Below are 20,993 nucleotides of genomic sequence, written 5' to 3' on the forward strand. Positions count from 1 at the left end.
ACAGTTATTAATTGAGAGCTTTCGATGCCAAAACCGATGCATGAATATGTATATTGTGTGGCAAGCACAATGCTCGATGAACATTTCAAATGGTCCTATCTGCTTTGATCGATTCTCTTCATCGACTTTCTCTTTCGTTAATAACTCAGCTGCAAAACCTTTCCCTGTTGTATTTGACGTTTCGGACGCTAGATAAGAACCTCCTTTATCAAACTATGTGGTAGAATTAGCGCGAAATCTGTTTGCATAGCAGTGGTTATGAAAAGAGAAAGTCGATGAAGAGAATCGATCAAAGCAGATAGGACCATTTGAAATGTTCATCGAGAATGATACCATAGAGGTAACTCTAAGACCAGAAGGTCCCGAAGAAACGAGCTCAACTTTTTGGCTCATCTCTGGTACTCTCTTCGGTCCCAAGCTAGTCGATTCACCCCTCGAAGCATAGGAAAATCCACTAACCCCTCATTTTATCTGTCAAACTTTCATAGCAAATCAAAACAAACATTGTGTAGTAGTAGAATTTCAACTAGAATGGTGTACGTTAATCGTTTGCTTGGGAGCAATAGGCTCCTTCCCCCTCGACCATACCGGGAATCGAACCCGCCGCCTCCGGCTTGGTAATACCGTGCCTTTACTGACTAGACTATGAGGCCCCCCTGACTGAAAATACCTGGGAATGTCTTTACATGGCCGAGGGGATACAAGGAAAATGTCGACGAAGAGAATCGATCAATGTTACTTAGGACATAATGCAATGTTCAGCTTGAATTGTTTCGCTTAGCTGTTCTGCCGATACTCGCATAATTGTCCCATCTTTGCTTGATTTCCTATTCATATGGGACAGTCACTGTCGAATTTCAATACCTAGAACTGCAAAAAAAACACGACGGTATCGTTATTTATGCTAAGAGAATAGCATGGTAAGTCCCTCCTACTTGGAGAATTATGCAATCGAACGGCTTGCTATGCCTCGCCCCCATCAGCAAAAAATCATGGATTTTATAAACCGTTCTAAAGCATAATATTCCAAGTAGGATGGACTTACATAGCTAATCTAAAATCATATATAAATGTAACGTCTGATAATTTCAGTGCTCAGTTCGGTCTTTGCTCGCTTTGTCGAGTTGTTCGATAAATCTATAGTTTGTTACAAACGTTTGCAGATATACTGCACGTCGCGTCGTCAGTAGTGTCGGTCGCATCGCGTGATGGGAAGACAGCGCTCTCGGAGCCGACTTCGTGAACAAGCGGTGAAGAAGAACAGTGGTGAGGGTAGCTCGGTACCTACCTCAAATAGGTACGCTACTCTGCCCACCGATGTTGGAAATACCAACCCAGTCCCTGTGAAGCGGACGAAAAAGAGGAAGAAGAACCAAGGTCAGTCCGATGGTACGAGCGGACGCGACGATGTTACCGCGACGAACGCCAGCGACATCGGTGATTTCGGAGACGCCGTCGAAACCGAGAATTCTGCCGGCCCGAGTGCGGCGAAAATCAAGCTTCCTCCACTGGTGGTGAAGGTAGTGCCACTCAAGACGCTCATTGGCGATTTCGCATCGCTGGGCATCGCAGCTGAGTACAAGATCAGCAGGATCGGCACTAAGGTGATGCTCCGGACGAAAGCGGAATACGAAATCGCAGTCAAATTCCTGAAGGATTCCAATGCGGAATACTTCACGCACGACATCCCCGGTGAAAAGCCCTTCAAGGTAGTCATCAGGGGTCTACCGGATGTTGATCCCAAGGCGATCGAAGAAGAACTCAAGGACCGGTACAAGCTGGCCCCAATCGCTGTCTTTCGGATGACGAGGCGAGACGAAAACGTGAAGACGTACCCGGATTGTCTTTTCCTGGTGCACTTCCAGAAGGGAACGGTGACGCTGAATGCGCTGCAGGCTATCCGCTCAATCTACTCCATAATCGTACGATGGGAGCCATACCGTGGAGGCCATCGCGATGTGACCCAGTGCCAACGATGTCTAAACTTTGGACACGGCACTCGCAACTGCAACATCAAGCCACGCTGTAGCAACTGCGCTCAAGAACACGCCACTTCCAACTGCCCTGCGGATGGAGCCGTGGCGTTAAAATGCGCCAACTGTGGTGGTGCTCATCAAGGTTCCGACAGACAGTGCTCCAAACGCGAGGACTTCAAACGCATCCGAAAACAGGCGGCAACTAACAACCAACCAGGACGCAAGAAGGACAAAGTCCCGGCATTTCGGACGGAGGATTTCCCGCCCCTTCGTGCTCCTCAGCAAAGGCAAGTGAATTCGCGGGTGCATTCCGCTCAAGCAACTTCCGGTGATTCTGCTGGCCAAAGCTCTCCATCCCCCCCTGGATTCTGGAGACAAGCAACAGCGCAAAACAACAACCCCGATCTGTTCTCAGCGGATGAACTGATGGAAATCTTCGTCAACATGTCCGGTGCTCTTCGTAAGTGCCGCAATAAGCCCGAACAGATCCAAGTGCTCGGTAAGTTCATCATACAGTATGGCGTCTAAACCGCTAAGTATCGTCACCTGGAATGCTTGCTCTGTAAGAGCAAAAGAGATTGAGCTTGCCGACTTCCTCCGCAAGCACAGCATCGACGTGGGCCTTCTAACCGAGACCCATCTAAAGTCCGGTGACAGCTTCTGGTTGCCTGACCACAACATTATCCGGCTTGATCGCACCAGCTCCAGGGGGGGTGGTGTTGCGGTCGTCGTCAAGAAAGGAATAAAATACCACACTCTGTCCCATATCCGCACCACTATCATCGAGGCCCTTGGTGTGGAGGTGGAGTCGTCGACTGGATACGTCCAGTTCATCGCCGTCTACTGCCCTCGACAGTGTGCCGCCAGCAGTGGACTAGCGGCTAAATTCAAGAAGGACCTGTCCACCATCACCCGTACCGGTTCCCGCTTCGTAGTTGGAGGAGATCTGAATGCTCGCCATGAGGCCTGGCGGAACTACCAGCAGAACCAGAACGGTCGTCTCCTGTTCGACCACTCACAACATGGGCTGTACTCCGTTTGGTTTTCGGATGAGCCAACATTTATCTCACCGGCGGGCAACCCATCGACACTAGACCTGTTCCTGACAAATATCGGCTTGTCCAAGCCGGTAGCCTTGAACGAACTCAGTTCCGACCACCAACCGGTGGTGTCTGAGCTGGGCTGCAACGTGGCTCCTGCTTCAAGCCTGCGCAAGGACTACCATCGCGTAAACTGGGCCCAGTTTGGACGCGTGGTAGACAGGCACATCATCGACAACCCGCCGCTTGACACATCGACCGAGCGTTGGAGGGACTCCACCAAGCCATAACCGTGGCTGACGAGGCGTGCGTCCGACGAGTTCCTGTGAGGGGTAAGTTTATTGCTATTGATTCCCACACCCAACTCTTAATTCGCCTGAGAAATGTTCGTAGACGCCAGTTTCAGAGGACTGGAGATCAAGCGATGAAACGTGAAATGGCCGATCTGAACAAGGAGATTGCTTCCAGAATGGTCTCACTCCGGAACGAAAGCTTCGGGCGGCTTGTCCAGAATCTGGACGACCGCTCCAGACCATTCTGGAAAGTTGCCAAGGTCTTAAAGACGCACCCTAAACCCATTCCGCCACTAAAAGATGAAAATGATGACGATCGGCTCATAATCACCCCTCAGGAGAAAGCAAATGCGATTGGTGAGCATATTGCCAAATCGCACTTGCTTGGCTCCAACATCCAAAGTCCGCTCGAAGTTCAGGTTGAGCAATGCGTACTCAACTTTGATTCCTCCCCTTGTGCCATCCCTCCGGAGGATAGAATCACAGTGGAACAGATTTGCTCAGCGCTGAAATGCACCAAAAACATGAAGGCCCCCGGGTTTGACGGAATATTCAACCTAGTGTTGAAAAATCTCAGCATGAAGGTTCACTCTCTGCTGGCTGCTGTCTTCAACAGATGCTTGGAACTGCACTACTTTCCAAGCATCTGGAAGACAGCGAAAATCATACCTATCCGCAAACCCGGGAAGGACCCAACGCTAGCTTCAAGCTACAGACCAATCAGCCTCCTTTCAGCGCTGAGCAAATTGTTCGAGAAACTCATTCTCAATCGTTTGCTCAAGTTTGTCGAGGAAAATAACATTCTCCTTCCGGAACAGTTTGGGTTCAGAAAGGGGCACTCCACCAATCACCAGCTAGTGCGGGTGATGAATAACATCCGAAGTAACAAAGCTGTATCCAAGTCCACAGCCATGGCCTTGTTAGACGTTGAGAAAGCGTTTGATAATGTCTGGCACAATGGGCTTGTATACAAGCTCTGTAACTTCAACTTTCCATTACATCTGGTTAAAATCACCCGTAGCTACCTCCAGCAAAGGTCGTTTAAGGTATCGTTGAATGGTTGTCTTTCAGACACGTTTTCCATCCCTGCAGGAGTCCCGCAAGGCAGTCTGCTGGGCCCCTTGCTCTACAGCATTTACACTTCTGACATTCCTCCCCTTGGAGACGGTTGCGTGTTTTTCCTGTTCGCAGATGATACCGCAATAGCCGTCAAAGGAAGGATGCCTCGCGAAATAACGAACAAACTTCAACGATGCCTTAACGCCTTTGCTGATTATGCCACCACGTGGAAAATCAAAATCAATGCTTCCAAAACACAAACAATCATGTTCCTCCATCGACAATCACCCAAACTAAAACCGGCTCCCTCTTGTACTGTAATCATGGATGGCACAAGGGTTGAGTGGTCCGCCGAAGTAACCTATCTCGGGATGTTGTTTGACGAAAAGCTTCTATTCCGCTCGCATGTGGAGAAAACCGTAGTCAAGTGTTCCGCCTTGGTTAGGTGTCTGTATCCGCTGATTTGCCGCAGATCCCGCCTCTCAAGGGTGAACAAACTGGCCGTCTACAAACAAATCGTAGCACCTGCGATCCTCTACGCAGCTCCGGTGTGGGAATCATGTGCACAGACTCACAGGAACAAAATTCAGGTCGCTCAGAATAGAGTGCTGAGGATGGTTCTTGATCGTCCTTTCGACACTAGAATAACAAATTTACATGAAGAGGCAGGCATTGCCAAAATAGATTCCAAAATTAACGAAATTAAGACTAAATTTACACAAAAATGTAATTTATCAGAACATGCTTTGATAAGCAATTTGTATATAGTAGGTTAGGTGTACATAGTAGTTGTAGGTTAGTTGTAGTTGTAAATAGTAGTTATAAGTAGTCTCCCTTTTCCAATTCAAATCAAACCAATCCCACCAAGGTGGTCATACTTTAAAATAGGCCTGATAGGACTAGGAACTGTAAATAATAATTAAAATCTCAAATGTACCAAAGTTGAAAAGACGCATCTGTGTCACTTAACAAATTCATACATGTAAACCACACAATCACAAGAAATAAAGATCATTTAAATGGCAAATTTCAGTGCTCATTCTTTGCTCGACTGTCGAGCTGTTCAGTCCGTATTTTCGCTCGAGTTCTCGATTCGATTTTGTTTCGTTTTGGGCTGTCGCGTTGCGCCGTGGAAGTGTCGCCACCTTCTCGCGTTCTGGCAAGTTTACTTGAATTTGCAAACACGAAACAAATGGTGCGTAAACGTGCCAATGAGCCAGCAAGCCCAGCGCGTCGCAGGATGACGCCGGAAAACGAGTACTGCAAGCCAACCAGTATGCAGTACTCCCGGAAGAAAATGGTGATGGTGACGCCGTTCCCATTGCAAGACGAGAGCGGATTCCCCCGCTTTTCACGCCGGTGAAGGATGTTGCCAAGCTGGGTGCCGAACTGGCAAAACACAAGCTGCTGCCTCGCTTCAAGCTTTGCAGCATCGGTACCAAAATAATGTGCTCCAGCCTGGAGGAGTACAAACAAATAGGAAGTTTCCTGAAGGACAACAACGTGGACTACTTTAAGCATGATCTGCCATCGAGCAAGCCACTGAAGGTGGTTTTGCGTGGATTACCGTCGTTAGAGGCGACTGCGGTAAAATCCGAGCTGGAGCGGTTCTGGCTCAAGCAGTGTACCCGATGAACCGGCGTCCGAACCAAAACCCCAGCTTCCGTGATCAGTTGTTCCTGGTGCATTTCACGAAGGGATCCACCAGTCTTGCGGCTCTAAGATCCAACATCCGGGACCTGTTTCAGGTCATCATCAGTTGGGAGCATTACAAACCCCAACATCGTGATGTAACGCAGTGTATGAACTGCCTCTCATATGGCCATGGCACCAAAAACTGCCACATGAAGACAAACTGCGGCAAGTGTGCTGGAACTCACTCAACTGCGTCCTGTGAGCAAGTCGATGACATCGAGCCAACGTGTGTCAACTGCGGTGGAAGCCACCAAGCCTCCAATCGCGGATATCCCAAGCGAGTGGAGTTCATTAATATCCGTCGGAAGGCCACAATCAACAACCAGCTCGGTCGCCTCCGTAATCATCGTTCGCCGGAAGTCCAGTACCCAGCTCTCCAGCCCCGTCGACATGTTCCGAACCTAGCCCCACTTCCGCTCAACAACCAACAAGCCAATCCCGCGAGTATCCAAATGCATCAGCATCGTCTCGCTGTTGCTGCGGCCCAGCCAATTCCAGGTTCATCCACCGCCCCTGGTTTATTATACGCTGGTGCTGTCTCAGGTGAATCTGTCGACGATTCTCCGTTCACCTCGGAGGAACTTGTGACGCTTGTGGCCGAGGTCATCATCATCATGCGTACCTGCAAGACAAGATCTTAACAGCTTCATGCTGCCTTGTCACTCGTCACCAAGTATGGACCGTGAAGCTATAAAAATTGCAAATTGGAACGCTTGCTCACTAGAGAACAAGCATAGAGAGCTACTCAATTTTCTCAACACCAAGGAGGTCGACATTGCTATCATCACCGAGACGCATTTGAAGCCCGAACTGAACATATTCCTTCCCGACTTTCGGCTCGTCAAACGACTTTCGGCTGCTACCAAACTTCCAGCTGAAAACAATTGAAGCCATCGGAGTGGAGGTGAGCACATCACTTGCCCCAAGCAAACCAAAATTAGGGACGGGTCGTCAGTGGCCCTCCGGAAAGACATCATCAAACTCACCCGGAGGAGCGGGAACTTTATCATCGCTGGCGATCTGAACGCAAAACATCAAGCTTGAGGCAACGGTCGGAGCAATAGAAACGGCATCATCCTCAATGAAGACCTGCAAGAGGGCCACATGGTATATTTTGATGCCGGACTCTCCCACCCGGTTGAGTCGGTCTGGGGTCCATGCGACCATCGACCAACATGGGACACAACATCTCGCAACTTGAAGACCATTTGTAATAGATTAACAAAGATCATTCAGGCCAGGATGGTGGATCTCAGAAATAATGATTTTGCTAGTAAGATCCGCTCTCTACCAGTGCTAAGCCCTTCTGAAAACGTACAAAAATTCTTAAAAACAAGCCTAGGCTCATTCCACCACTGATCCCACTGGATCGTCCCGACGACCCAGTGGTTCATCTGATAACTCTTGAAGAGAAGGCTGCCGCGATAGGTCAACGCTTCGTTAGCTCCCATAATCTCGGACAAAACATCGTCAGCCCTCATGAATCTGAGGTTGCTGAAAATGCAACCAATCTTCTTCAGATTCCTAACATTTTTCCAGAGGAATCCGAGATTACGGCTGACGAACTGTTGGCCTATATCAAATCATCTAAAAACATGAAGGCCCCAGGTTTCGACAACATCCTGAATCTGGATCTCAGGTACCCATCCGGAAACCTGGGAAGGATCCGTCCTCTCCTTCAAGTTATCGACCAATCAGCCTTCTCTCAGGATTATCAAAACTGTTCGAAAGAGCAGTCTACCACCGGCTCCTAACATCTGCCGAACAAAACAACATCTTACTCGAGGAACAGTTTGGTTTTCGGAAAGGTCGTTCGACCGTCCACCAGCTGACTCGAGTAACAAACATTCTCAGACGGAACAAGTCTGTTTCGAAAACATCTGCCATGGCGTTGTTGGACGTTGAAAAAGCATTCGACAATGTCTGGCATGATGGCCTGGTGTTCAAATTGCAGCAGTACGGTCTTCCAATCTTCCTAGTGAAGATCATAAACAACTATCTATCAGACAGGACGTTCCGAGTCTCTCTGAATGGCATCTCATCGGATGCTTTCAACATCGGTGCCGGGGTTCCACAAGGAAGCATTCTTGGCCCCATCCTATTCAACCTGTTCACCTCCGATATGCCGGCTCTCCCTGATGGTGGATCGTTGTCTCTGTTCGCAGATGACACATCCATCGTCTACAAGGGTAGGGTCATCGGAGCTCTGACTGCCAAACTTCAGAGAGGCCTGAACGTCCTGTCTGAATATTTCAACAGCTGGAAGATCCGTTTCAACGCGGCAAAGACCCAGGTCATTATCTTTCCACACTCTAAATCTCCTAGACTGGTTCCGTCAGAGAATAACAAGATCTGCCTGAACGGCACAGTGGTGGAATGATCCAAAGAGGTCGTGTACCTCGGGCTAACACTAGACAGCAAGCTTCTTTTCAGGGAGCACGTTGACAAAACGAAAACCAAGTGCAACATCTTGATAAGATCGTTGTATCCACTTATAAACAGGAAGTCAACCCTGTCCCTGAAAAATAAACATGCTGTTTACAATCAAATCATCCTTCCTGTAATCAAGTACGGTATACCAATCTGGGAGAGTTGCACAAAATGCCATCACCTTATTTCTGTTGATTATGGTAGTACATTGATTTATCATTTTAATTGATTGGCCTACCTGGCTCTTCATCTTTGTTTAATTTGATATTCTAATTTAATATTGGCGTTTTTCAACTAGTTTACAGAATATCCCTTTGGAGATGTGTTTTATTTGAATTGAAAAAAGTGATAACCTACCTAACTACGAGTATAACTTAACCTAACGTGCTAGATCACGTATGATCTGATGATTTGATCTCAGACAGGTGTCTCTGAACCTTTCCAGGATGAATACTCTCCGTTCTTTTAATGTTTGAATTCCAGCCAGGAAGTGGATCTCAGAATTTCTAGTCCGCGGGTGACTGTGAACATTTTTCAACAGTTTTTTTTTATGGATAATACCCATTTAAAATATTGTAGCAGATTATGGGAGTAATTCCCTTCGATTGGTGTATTTGGATTTAAATTTCATCAATAAATGACAAAGTTATAAGCGTTCAAAACCTTACATCTTTTCGTGACGGTCGCAATTTTCGATTTACCCCCAGTACCTTCCCGTTAGACGTAGTATACGTCAAAATGCTGTGACGTGTGTGCGTAGATACATTTGCGTAGTAATCCGGTTGAATAAGACGGTTTAACGGTTTAACTTTGTCGAGTGCTATTTAAGTTGATTTGACAAAACAATAATTAACATCGGTTGGACGTGAGCCCTCTCTTTCCCAGAATATTCTGAATTTTCATTTAGTTTTCATGCAGTTTAGTCACTAGTGAAGTGGGGAAAGTCACGTTGTGGTGACGTGACGTGACGTGACTCTCTGTGAAAATCAAGTCACTTCGACTCTCTGATTAACCCCCATAGTGTGCAGGGAACCTCTGTCCTTAGACTTAGGAAATGGGAAACAAAATAGGGAAGGAGGACTCTAAAGCCATAGTCATAGTCTTATATTGTTTCATTTTTACAGGACTCTCATTGGCTATGTTTTTCTTTCATGTTTAAAACCTTACTATCTATCAGCATTTTTTTCTGGCACTGTTCAAAGACTATTTCCATTCCAAGAACATAATCCCCCCCCCCCCCCACACACACAGACACACACTTACCTTCCGGCAGTTGAGAAAAACCTGGACGTGCACACTCCAAAAGCAGCAGAGGCACACGAGAATCTGCACGAATCCGATCCCGGCCAGTGTCAACAGTCCCGCCTCCCAGTACTCCTCCACTCCGTACACGCATAGCCACAGATAGCCCCAGAGGGCGTACACCAGCATGAACGGCAGCGTACTTCCACTCAGCAGGACGTGGCTCGGAATGTGCAACGTAACATATTGCACCAACTCATCCAGGGAGCCGTCTCTCCGGCGCTTCCCTTCAGCCATCTTCTTCCTCCTTTCCTACCCCGGGCCCAGCCTACAGTCGCACTTTTTTCACCCCCACACAAACCCACGAACCGATTCGTGATCCGCACGGATGCTCCTCCAAAGCAAACAACCGCACAGTTTCTTCTCTTTCCCGACCAGCCGACAGCGCCGAGTGCCGACAGATTTGCCAATGAATGAAAGCACTTTTCTGCCCCCGATCCGGCCACTCCGTTCACACTGACACGGCACTAGAAATGACACATTTCCGGTGAAAATTTTCCAGCAATTTTCCGTGGTCGATAACTGGTGGAGTGAAAAATTTTCTGGTGCCGTTTTTTTTTTTCGGGACCCGATGATGATATGGAGGTGCGAAAAAAAAACACTTGACAGCTCGTCGTTGCTCCGCGGAGAACTTTCTGCTGTCATCGATGTGACGTGTAAAATTTTGTACTAAAAATCAGTGCCTCAGAGGCAGTGTTGCCAATTTTTGTCTGTTTTTTTTTTCCACATCTTCGACTTAGAGCTTTTTTTTGAAAATTTTGCAAGAAAAGTCTGGGGTCACATTGCGAATCTCGAAACGAAAGAGAATGCTTGTATGAAAAAGTTTTTCGTTTCAAGACGCGCAATTTGACCCCTGAAGTAAATCGGTTTCAACCTCGGGAAAACTGGTTTATCAACAATCAATACGAAACTAACGATTTTAAATTGGCTCACTACACAGAAAAAAAAGTTGTTGAATATTACATCCAAACAGCTGCTCAGAGATCATTCCGTCGGTTGTGTAATATTACGTTGTACGATGTACATCGATTTTGCGAACAAAATTACATCCATTGATGTAATATTGTATCTGCTTTTTGCTATTACATCATTATTTCATACATCAGCTTGAATTACGTTGATCGATATTACTTTTTTTTTACTGTGTACTTGACTACACTAAAAGAATTCCACACATTTTTATTGACGAATTTCCATGTTAAATTCCACATGATTTTCATGCGAGCACACATAAACAGAATCCACCCAGAAGCTCGCCCAGAAGCACACATGAAATTTATGAGTCAAATGAATAGTATGTGTGGCGAGATGTGTGGTTACTCATGGCGTTTATGTGTACACATCAGGGCGTCACAATATCAGCTTCAATCGACCAAATCGATGCGACGAAGAGACTGCTGGCTTTCTTTTTCTGTTAAAGTCGAACAGCTTCGCAGCATTCTAGAACCTCAGTCGGCGTGCACAAACAAATGTTCAATCGCTTGTCTCTCTTTCTCCCGTCGCTCCATTGGTCTTCCTTTCAAGCTTCGTCGAAATGGATGAGCGAAAGAGCGCTCGACTTTGATAGTTTTCTCTTTCATGAAACACATCAACAGAGGTTTCATGACGTATATGACGGAAAATGAAATAACACATTTCAAGCATTTCTCACGTCAAAACACTTGAAGATTACACTTCATATTTCTAATTTATCTTCCATCCATATATTTATCTAAAAAAATGATCGAAAACGGGACATAACGCATTTTAAACAAATTGAAAGAGCGGCGATAGAGTGTTCGTGAAAGGGGATTGAAAGCCATAATGAAGTTCGTTTAACTAGAAAATCGACGTTATTTACATTGAAAGCGATGAGCAAAGCAACGACGAGAAGTTCCATAGCCAGCCTTTCCTTCCAAGCGTCCTTCTTTTTTATTTTCGTTTCATGCTGATAGTCTAGCTAGGCGTTATAGAAATGAAGCGTCGAACACGTATGTATGAGAGAAACAAAACACGAGTTCATTTTAGAGCTTCGAAATTGTAGAGCCCTGGTACACATATTAAGTATGTGTCCGACACATAGATATCATTTGTTTATCATATTGCAAAAATTAGCCTACACGCTAACTCGAAAGTATCCATTAAATGAGTATCTTGTACTCATTTTTTGAAGTTATTCAAATCTGTCAAAAAATGAGTATTCTCAAAACACGAAAAGCGGGAACTTTTTCCCCATTTGAGTAAATCAGTGCCAACATTTCAAAGGGGCGTAATTGCTTTTGTAAACAATGGCTTTAGCCGTCGATTTCTTGCAAATAAAAGCCCACCCTTCCAAATTACCAATGCTAGCTGGTACAGGAAACATTTCTCTACCTGCTGGTGTCATTCATTTTTATTAGTGAGCTTTCATTCGCGAGAAATCGACGACTAAAACCATTGTTTACAAATGCAATTGCGCCCCTTTGAAATGTTGGCACTGAAATGTCTTCTGCAAAAAAGAATGGGTACAAACAGGCTTTCAATCAACGCCAACACATCTCTGACGAAGTGAAGACCCAAAGTGTTTAACTTTTTTTAATAAGTGAGCGTTGTGATCATTCACGAAACGAGTATTATCTGTTTCATTCGAGACAAAACTCACCGAAACCATTTAAAAAATCGTCGTTTTAGGAATTTGGAACCGATTGTTACGAGGTAAGAATTAGAAGTGCAATCATGATGAAAATTATGACACGTATTATGAAAATGTGGTCCGTTTCAGACTAAAAAGGGAAAAGCGGGCCTGTGAGATGAGCCGACCGATGAGGAGCATCTCTTGCGGACCAACCAGCAGTGAACTGGATCGAGTTCTAAAAGTGTTCGTTCGCAAGGACAACTTTATGCCTCGGAACTCGGATACATTAGAATTATTTTGATTTTATACAATAAAGAGTATGACGTGTTTCAAATATTTAGCATTTAATTGGTTAAATGCCAGGTAGCCCCATGCAGCAAAACACAAATCAACAAAATGGGTACTTTTGACTCATCTACAGAAACAAGAAGGGTATTTTTTTTGACGTATTCATCGAATACTCATTAATGAGTAAAGTCTGTTTTACTCATTTCATGACTTAAGCCACTTTTCTTCAAAATGGGTCTTTTTTTACTCTTTAATGGGTACTTTTAAGTTAGCGTGTATCCAGTATTTTAGGAGCGCGTATGGCCGCCACAATCTGACTGCGTTTTTGGTAGGGAACATATGATTTGACGTTTGGGTTGTGTCGTTTGACGTGTAAACGTTCAAATTTGAACGTGTACACGTCAAACAACACAAGCCAAACTTCAAATCTTATGTACCTTACCAGAAACTCAACCAGATTGTGGCGGCCATAAGCGCGATCGTAAAATACTGGATTCGTCCCATGCAAACGATTAAATAACCCCTGATTTTATCTGACAAACTTTCATAGTGAATCAAAACAAAGGGGTGAATCGATTAGCTTGGGACCGAAGATCGTACCAGAGCTGAGCCAATAAGTTGAGCTCGTTTTTTTTGGGACCTTCTGGTCTTAGAGTTATAACTCTAAGACCAGAAGGTCCCGAAGAAACTTGCTCAACTTTTTGGCTCAGCTCTGGTACTCTCTTCGGTCCCAAGCAAATCGATGCACCCCTCGAAACATAGGAAAATCTGCGAACCCCTCATTTTATCTGTCAAACTTTCATGGCGAATCAAAACAAACATAGTGTTATACTAGAATTTTGACTAGAATGGGGTACGTTAATCGATTTGCTTGGGACTAATAGGCTAGTCAAGTAGTGAGCCAATTTATAATCGTTAGTTTCGTATTGATTGTTGGTTCTACTGCAGGTTCTACTGTGATCTGTCAAAAGTTCTTGGTAAACAAAAAAGTCAGCCGATCGCAACTGTCTCGTGGACAGCCTTATTATTCTTAAGATCTTCAACTTTCTAAAAATTCAAATCACATTTATTAGATGTTCTCGAATGATACCAGGTTGCTCAGAAAACATCCCGCATAAACGTGAACCATAACTTAACCTTTCCGAAAATGGTTAAAAATTGTTTATAATCCCTGATAAACTTTAACTGAAATGGTTATGGAACTTTACATGAACGTTTGTGTGATAAAGTTTTAACCTTATATATTATGGTTCTTTGGAAGTGAACCTTACAAATAATGGGTTGTTAAGAATCATCACCATTCAAAATAGTTCTTTTCTCTATACATTTTCGGAGAGAGGACTATATTAGAACTTTTTTACTTACTGAGAAGTTTAATGGTAATGATTATGGTAACCAGTAAGGTTCATTAACGGTTTTGTATTATCGGTCAACTTTACGTGGAATATATCGCGAATTGGTAATCAGTAATTTAAAGGCAACCAATTCGCGATATATTCCACATAAAGTTGTTAGATGGATGTTACAAAACCATCTATGAACCTTACCGATTATCATAACCATTACCATTAAAGTTCCCAAATGATAAATATAATGGTTCCAATATCATTCCTTTCCCAAAAAAAATAACTTGCACTCGTTTTTGTTGTCAATAAAAGGAACAAGAGAATCGACCCAACGATATAATTCAGCCCAATAAGTTATTTTTGAGTAAATTACAAACTCTCACATTTACGCGAATTAAACTTAATTTTGAGTAGAATATACTGAGAGTAAGTATTTTTTTTTTGCTGGTATTAAGGCTGTGTTCCATTTGGCGAATTTTCACTTAAACTTGACAGATGGAAAATTTCCAAATTAACCTGCTATTCCAGCAGACTTATATCTGACAGACAAGGAATCAATTTTGACACACACCTTCTCGAAAATTGGCCGATCAACAACAGAGGGATTTTCGAACATTATAATTTAGTTTCGAAGTGTCAAATTTAAGTGAAAATTCACCAAATGGACCACAGCCTAAGGCTGCGTTCTATTTGGTGAATTTTCACTTAAATTTGACAAATAAATTAGAATGTTCGAAAATCCTTCTGTTGTTGATCGTTCCATTTTCGAGAAAGTGTTTGTCTAAATTGATTCCTGGACTGTCAGTTGCCATGTGGTACAATCCAGTAGCAAGGTTGCAAAGACTCATTTCAGCTAAAACAATGTTTTTCTAAATTATGAAATAATTAGATGCCATGATCAAATTTCGAATTGGTAGGATACAAGAAGAGGTTGCAAAGAATGTGTTTGACATATTAAACCTGTTTATTTCACTTCATGAGAGTCACAGTCAGCGATTTTTCACAAACTCACTCACTCACTCACTCACTCACTCAGCGATCAGCAAATCGCTGATTGTGACTCATAGAAAGCAAAATTTACAGGTTTTATGTTTCCAACGCATACTTTGTAACCTCTTCTTGTAAGTTACAAGTAAAACATGCCATCATACCATCGTTTGGTTTTATTATTCCGAAAAACATTATTTTAGCTGAAATGAGTCTTTGCAACCTTGTCCAGTAGTAGTGGTGTTGCCATGTGGTACACTGAAAAATTGCAATAGCAGGTTACTCACCAAAGTTTTCGAGCCGCTCCGTCTGTCACTTCGTTTGTGATATTACATCCAACCTGCTGCAACCAGGTCAATCCATCGGTTGTGTTGTTGTGTAATATAACGTTGTACGATGTACATCGATTTTGCGAACAAAATTACATCCATTGTTGTAATATTGTATCTGCTTTTTGCTATTACATCATTATTTCATACATCAGCTCAGATAATACATTTTTTTTTGCTGTGTACACATAGATTTGAGCTTTTCTACCACTGTAGCAGCAACCAGATTTAAATAAAATGCTCCATTTGCAAAATAAAAGCATTTTAAAATTGCACTCGTATACTTCCCCGTGGAAAATTTTGAAACCACCATTACTTTCATAGTTCTTCTATTCTCCACGAGTGCCAACTTTGATTTGCCAATTAATCATTTTGTTCGACCATTTTCCACAGAGATGGCGCTGTTCCGCTGGTAGGAAGTGATAAAAATCTCCATATAGAAATTGAGAGAAGTGGGAATAATTCGCTTTCGGTGCATATTCAGGTCCAAAAAAGTGAGCGACAACCTAAAAAACTAAGTCAGGAGCTTTGTCGTTCAGTTTTTTCCCGGAAATTAATGCTAAACAAGCTACAATTAAATAAAAATGATTTTTCCCCATACAATTTTACCTGCTTTACTACCAGTCTCCAGAGAGCCAAAAAAATTCAAATTTGAGAGAGAAATCCTCTCTCACGAGCTCAATCTCTCAACATGCCATGTATTTTGTTAACACTCGATTTGTGATTTCCCTTTCACAGATTACAAAATAGAGTACCTGACGCTACAAAACATGTCTGGTACCTCTATATATGCATTTGCTTTAACATTTTAAGCCCCTCCTTTTTTACATATTCTGCGCAAAAGATACTTTATGCCCCACCCCATACATAAAATTCGGCGGGAAATTCTGTGAGGGGTGAGCTATTTTGTGTGCAGAATGTGTAAAAAAGGAGGGACTTCGAATAATAATCTAAATGCATATATAGAGGTACCAGACATGTTTTGCACTTCAGTGTCCTCTGTGAACAATTATAGGAAAACAGATTGTGTCTAGTTTCCGATAGATGTCACCGCAAACAACAGCTGTGACATCTGATGGAACATGAATGCAGAAGCTTGACAAAATGATCAATAGGCTAGTCAAGTAGTAAGCCAATAGGCCTGTTTAATAGAAACTAAACGATCGATTCAACCTCTGGTGGTGAATAGGAGAACGTCAAAAAGAGTGTTGTGAGCAGAAATTTTCGCCTTGACACATACACTGATAAATTGAACTATTCCCATTTTGCTTGAAATTTAATCAATTTGACATTAAACTCAGTTTAATCATATCGAATGATTAAAAAGTAATCCTCTCGTACTAAAAAATAAGCATCTGATATTAATCCCAGTTTAATCATGGTTCATAAGATTGTAGATTATTTTCTTTTGAGTAAATATTAATCATTTTTGATTCTTTTTTAATAATTTTTGATTGAATTTCAATCTTTTTTGATTATATATCAGTATTGAAAAATAATAAAATTTAATACTCGAAAGATTATTTCGAATTTAATCATGCATGACTACTGCCGAAGTAATCATGACTCGGACTCAATAAGGTGAAGCGGGAATCTGCATGCTTTTTAAGCTTTTTTGATTTAATTTATCTTTAAGTGTCGGAAGCGGAACTTTTTTTTACTTTTCCTGATAAATTGATTCATCTGAGGTGCTCCACAACTTAATCTACAGTTGAAAAATTTAATTCTGTAACGTTTTTGAAAAGATCCTGCTGGTGATTAGGAATATTTTTGTTGAGAAAAATGGAAAATTAGAAAAGTGCCTTAGTGGTTATGATCTTCCGGATTTCTTGTGTGTGAATCGTTAAGGTGCAAATCAGTTCAGATTTGTGGAAAATCGTACTATAAGACAATAACCGATGGAAATTGGCAAGATTTTAAAAATGCTGTTATTTGCGATGGGGAAAATACTTATTCTGATGTAAACAAACGGTTTGGTTGACGTTTCTTCTCGGACTCGCGTGGCGCACTCTACGTTGGTGGTGCATTAAAAAGGCCCATCATTACCCAATTATGAGTATTTGTTACTCAAAAATGAATACTTACTATTTATTTTTGTAGTTGTAATTACTCATAAATGGGTAAAATGTTACTCATTTAATGGGTAGTCCCAGTTTCCCTCGAAAATGCTTACTTTGTAGTCATTATTGGGTATTTTGCGGTTACCGTGTATGCAATTTACTCAAAATTAGGTAAATGGGCTGTTGCCGGGAATTAATCATTTTGTTCGACCATTTTCCATAGAGATGGCGCTGTTCCGCTGGTAGGAAGTGATAAAAATCCCCATTTAGAAATTGAGAGAAGTGCGAATAATTCGCTTCCGGTGTATATTCAGGTCAAAAAAAGTGAACGACAACCTTAAGAAATTAGTCAGGGGCTTTGTCGTTCAGTTTTTTCCCGGAAATTAATGCTAAACAAGCTACAATTAAATAAAAATGATTTTTCCCCATACAGTTTTACCTGCTTTACTACCAGTCCCAGAGAGCCAAAAAATTTAAATTTGAGAGAGAAATTCTCTCTCACGAGCTCAATCTCTCAACATGCCATGTATTTTGTTGACACTCGATTTGTGATTTCCCTTTCACAGATTACAAAATAGAGTACCTGACACTACAAAACATGTCTGGTACCTCTACACAGCAAAAAAAAATGTAATATCGATCAACGTAATTCAAGCTGATGTATGGAATAATGATGTAATAGCAAAAAGCAGATACAATATTACATCAATGGATGTAATTTTGTTCGCAAAATCGATGTACATCGTACAATGTGATATTATACAACCGATGGATTGACCTGGTTGCAGCAGTTTCGATGTAATATTCAACAACTTTTTTTGCTGTGTATATATGCATTTGCTTTAACATTTGAAGTCCCTCCTTTTTTACATATTCTGCGCAAAAGATACTTTATGCCCCGCCCCATACATAAAATTCGGCGGGAAACTCTGTGAGGGGTGAGCTATTTTGTGTGCAGAAGTGTAAAAAAGGAGGGACTTCGAATAATAATCTAAATGCATATATAGGGGTACCAGACATGTTTTGCACTGCAGTGTCCTCTGTGAACAATTATATGAAAACAGATTGTGTCTAGTTTCCGATAGATGACATCTGATGGAACATGAATGCAGAAGTTTGATAAAATGATCAATTAAGGGAAAAGTACTCAATTTTGGGTAGTTTTTCATCTCCGTGAGGATCGAGATGAGGCACTTCACTCTCCTCTGCTCTCTTTTCCACACGCCACCGAATGAACATTTCGAGTTCATTTTTCAGAGCTGCATTCTATTTGACAGATCGCGGTGCACTTTCATTTTCTTCGCTGACGAGCGCACGGAGTGTGGAGTGCATCCTCGCAGCGGCATTGTTGTGATTCGTGCGCTTTCCGTAAAACTGTAATAATTGTTATTTATTTAGTTTACAATACCCTGCTGGTTGTACCTTTAATCAGATCAAGGAAAAAAGTTTAATAAATTGCAATATAGTTTGCAAATTCCATCAAAATGGAGAAACCGACTCCAGAAAGTCAGCTCAGATCACTGCTGGCCAGTCCATTGCCGAGACCACCAGGTACCAGCACTATGAAGGTAAGCTTCGTTTACGCTAGCTAGCTAGCTCTGAAGAATTAATTATAATCTGCTCCGCAGCTACAACCACAAAGCAGCATGGTAATGCAAATACCCATGCCAACCGGGCCACAGGAAGCCATAAATTCCATGCTGGTAAGGAACTGTGTAGCCACAGTCAGTTTAGGCTGCGAACTGAATCTTCAGGCCATCAACTTCCGCCTGCGAAACTCCGAATACAATCCAGCTCGGTTTCACGGCGTCGTGATGAGGATACGCGAGCCCCGCTGTACGGCGCTGGTGTTCCGGTCGGGGAAAATCGTCTGCACCGGGGCCCGCAACGAAGCCGATGCCTACCTGGCGGCGCGGAAATTTGCACGAATCATCCAGAAGCTGGGCTACAACGTACGGTTCCTGGAGTTTAAGGTACAGAATTTGGTCGCCACCGTAGATCTGCGGTTTCCCATTCGGTTGGAGAATCTGAACCAAGTGCACGGCCAGTTCAGCTCGTACGAACCGGAACTGTTCCCAGGGCTGATCTATCGGATGGTGAAGCCACGGGTCGTGCTGCTCATCTTCGTCAACGGGAAGATCGTCTTCACCGGAGCCAAATCGGAACGGGAAGTCGTCGACGGCCTGGAGAATATCTATCCAATTTTGCAGAGCTTTCGGAAAAACTAAGCTTGGTCAGCTTGGAGCTGCATGGTTTTTAAAAAGGCTTACTTTAGAAGTAAGCCAGTGGTAAGGCGCTCTTTTGGGACCGACTTTGAGGAAAATTTCCTCGTCTAGATCAGCATGAGTAAAAGGCGGGAAAAACCAGTAAACTCAATGTTTCGGTTTGGCTCGGGCGGTTCTTTTCCCATGTTGGTTTGGGCTCTGCATTGTACATAGAATTAGATTTATGTTATTAGAGTAAAGATTAAGTATACACGTAATAAATATGTGGAACAACTACCTACCTAAAACACGTTTTTACTTTGATTTTATCGCTTTGAAATGACATCAAAGAAATTGACTACCTAGCTCTTAGATCGATTCCCATACAGACAATTATGTGTACAGATTCTTTAGCATCTTCTTATGTAGAGTAGAAATAAAAGCGGAAAACAGGAACAACTTTCTGTACAGTAACTGTAACTGTAACGATTTCGGCGTATTAGAGAAAATCTCGGATTTTCCAAGCGAACGCAGTCATCTAAATCTGCTCTCTCATACACACACACACACCATGCACGAGGATTTATGTAATTTTTCTGTTTATGTTTGTTCCGACCGCAGCTACCTGACAGTTTGTTATGGGCTTGGTCCCAATCGGAACGTTCTTCTGCGGGTGCACTATTCATCATCCGATCGGCTGCAGCAAATGAATTCGCAAAAGTTATACGCATCGTATTTGGTTAAGTGATTGAAAGGGTCGGCAATAATATAAAATGCCCCAACGGAGCTTGCCGCAACATTCTATTTTCCCTAAATTATGTTCCATGTTTGCCAAGAAACGCGTTGCCGATTCGGGATGGATTATGCTGTGCTTCTGGATGAACTTCTCGTCGGCCGTACTGTGAATTTCTAGTAGGAACTTCTGTTAGTAGTTCTCAGAATTCCTCGTCGTTCTCTGTACTTCTCCTCGGAAGCTCTCTGGATTTCTCTTCGGAGAATCTGTGAATTTGTCTTCCGATGTTCTCTGAACTTTGCGTCAGAAATTTTGTGAAGTGCTCATCGGATGTTCTCTGAATTGTTCGTCGGATGTACGCTGAATTTCTTTCCGAAAGCCTTGAACTTCTCCTCGGAAGATCTTTGAACTTCTCGCCTGAAGTACTCTGATCTTCTACTCGGAATTTCTCTGAACTTCTCCTTGACAGTTCTCTGAACTTCTCCTCGGATGTCCTCTGGACTTCTTGTCGGTAGTTCTGTGAACTGATGATCTGAAGTTTTGTGAACTTCTCCTCGGAAGTTCTCGGAACTTCTCGTCGGATGTACGATGAACATCTTCTGAACATCAGAACCTCTCGTCTGAAGGTCTCTAAACTTCTCGTCTTAAGCTATTTGAA

The 20,993-nt window shown here is 43.0% G+C and overlaps 2 protein-coding genes across 2 annotated transcripts in view; one reads left to right on the top strand and one right to left on the bottom strand.

The window, feature by feature from the left end:
* The window catches only part of LOC135700371 (endoplasmic reticulum transmembrane helix translocase), a 33,465-nt gene extending 23,081 nt beyond the window's left edge, over positions 1-10,384 (bottom strand). Inside the window, exon 1 of the mRNA XM_065220859.1 lies at positions 9,757-10,384. Within this exon, the coding sequence (XP_065076931.1) occupies positions 9,757-10,032 (276 nt within the window). The 5' untranslated portion in view covers positions 10,033-10,384. The remainder of the gene's footprint in view (positions 1-9,756) is intronic.
* An 8,332-nt stretch (positions 10,385-18,716) lies between these two features.
* On the top strand, positions 18,717-19,873 carry Trf (TBP-related factor). The gene is made up of 2 exons (XM_065220846.1): positions 18,717-18,966; positions 19,027-19,873. The coding sequence occupies exons 1-2, from the start codon at positions 18,883-18,885 to the stop codon at positions 19,624-19,626; spliced, it is 684 nt and encodes a 227-aa protein (XP_065076918.1). The 5' UTR covers positions 18,717-18,882; the 3' UTR covers positions 19,627-19,873.
* Positions 19,874-20,993: the final 1,120 nt, after the last annotated feature.

The sequence above is a fragment of the Ochlerotatus camptorhynchus genome, unplaced genomic scaffold (assembly GCF_037179485.1).
Source record: "Ochlerotatus camptorhynchus isolate MF236.1 unplaced genomic scaffold, CSIRO-AGI_Acam_v1.1 ptg000135l, whole genome shotgun sequence".
NCBI lineage: Eukaryota > Metazoa > Arthropoda > Insecta > Diptera > Culicidae > Ochlerotatus > Ochlerotatus camptorhynchus.

What these genes read in the sequence shown, in the direction of transcription:
- Trf (XM_065220846.1), top strand. Translation starts at nt 18,883, where the DNA reads ATGGAGAAACCGACTCCAGAAAGTCAGCTCAGATCACTGCTGGCCAGT. An exon ending in CAGGTACCAGCACTATGAAG is followed by an intron (nt 18,967 to 19,026) that starts GTAAGCTTCGTT and finishes TCTGCTCCGCAG; the next exon opens with CTACAACCACAAAGCAGCAT.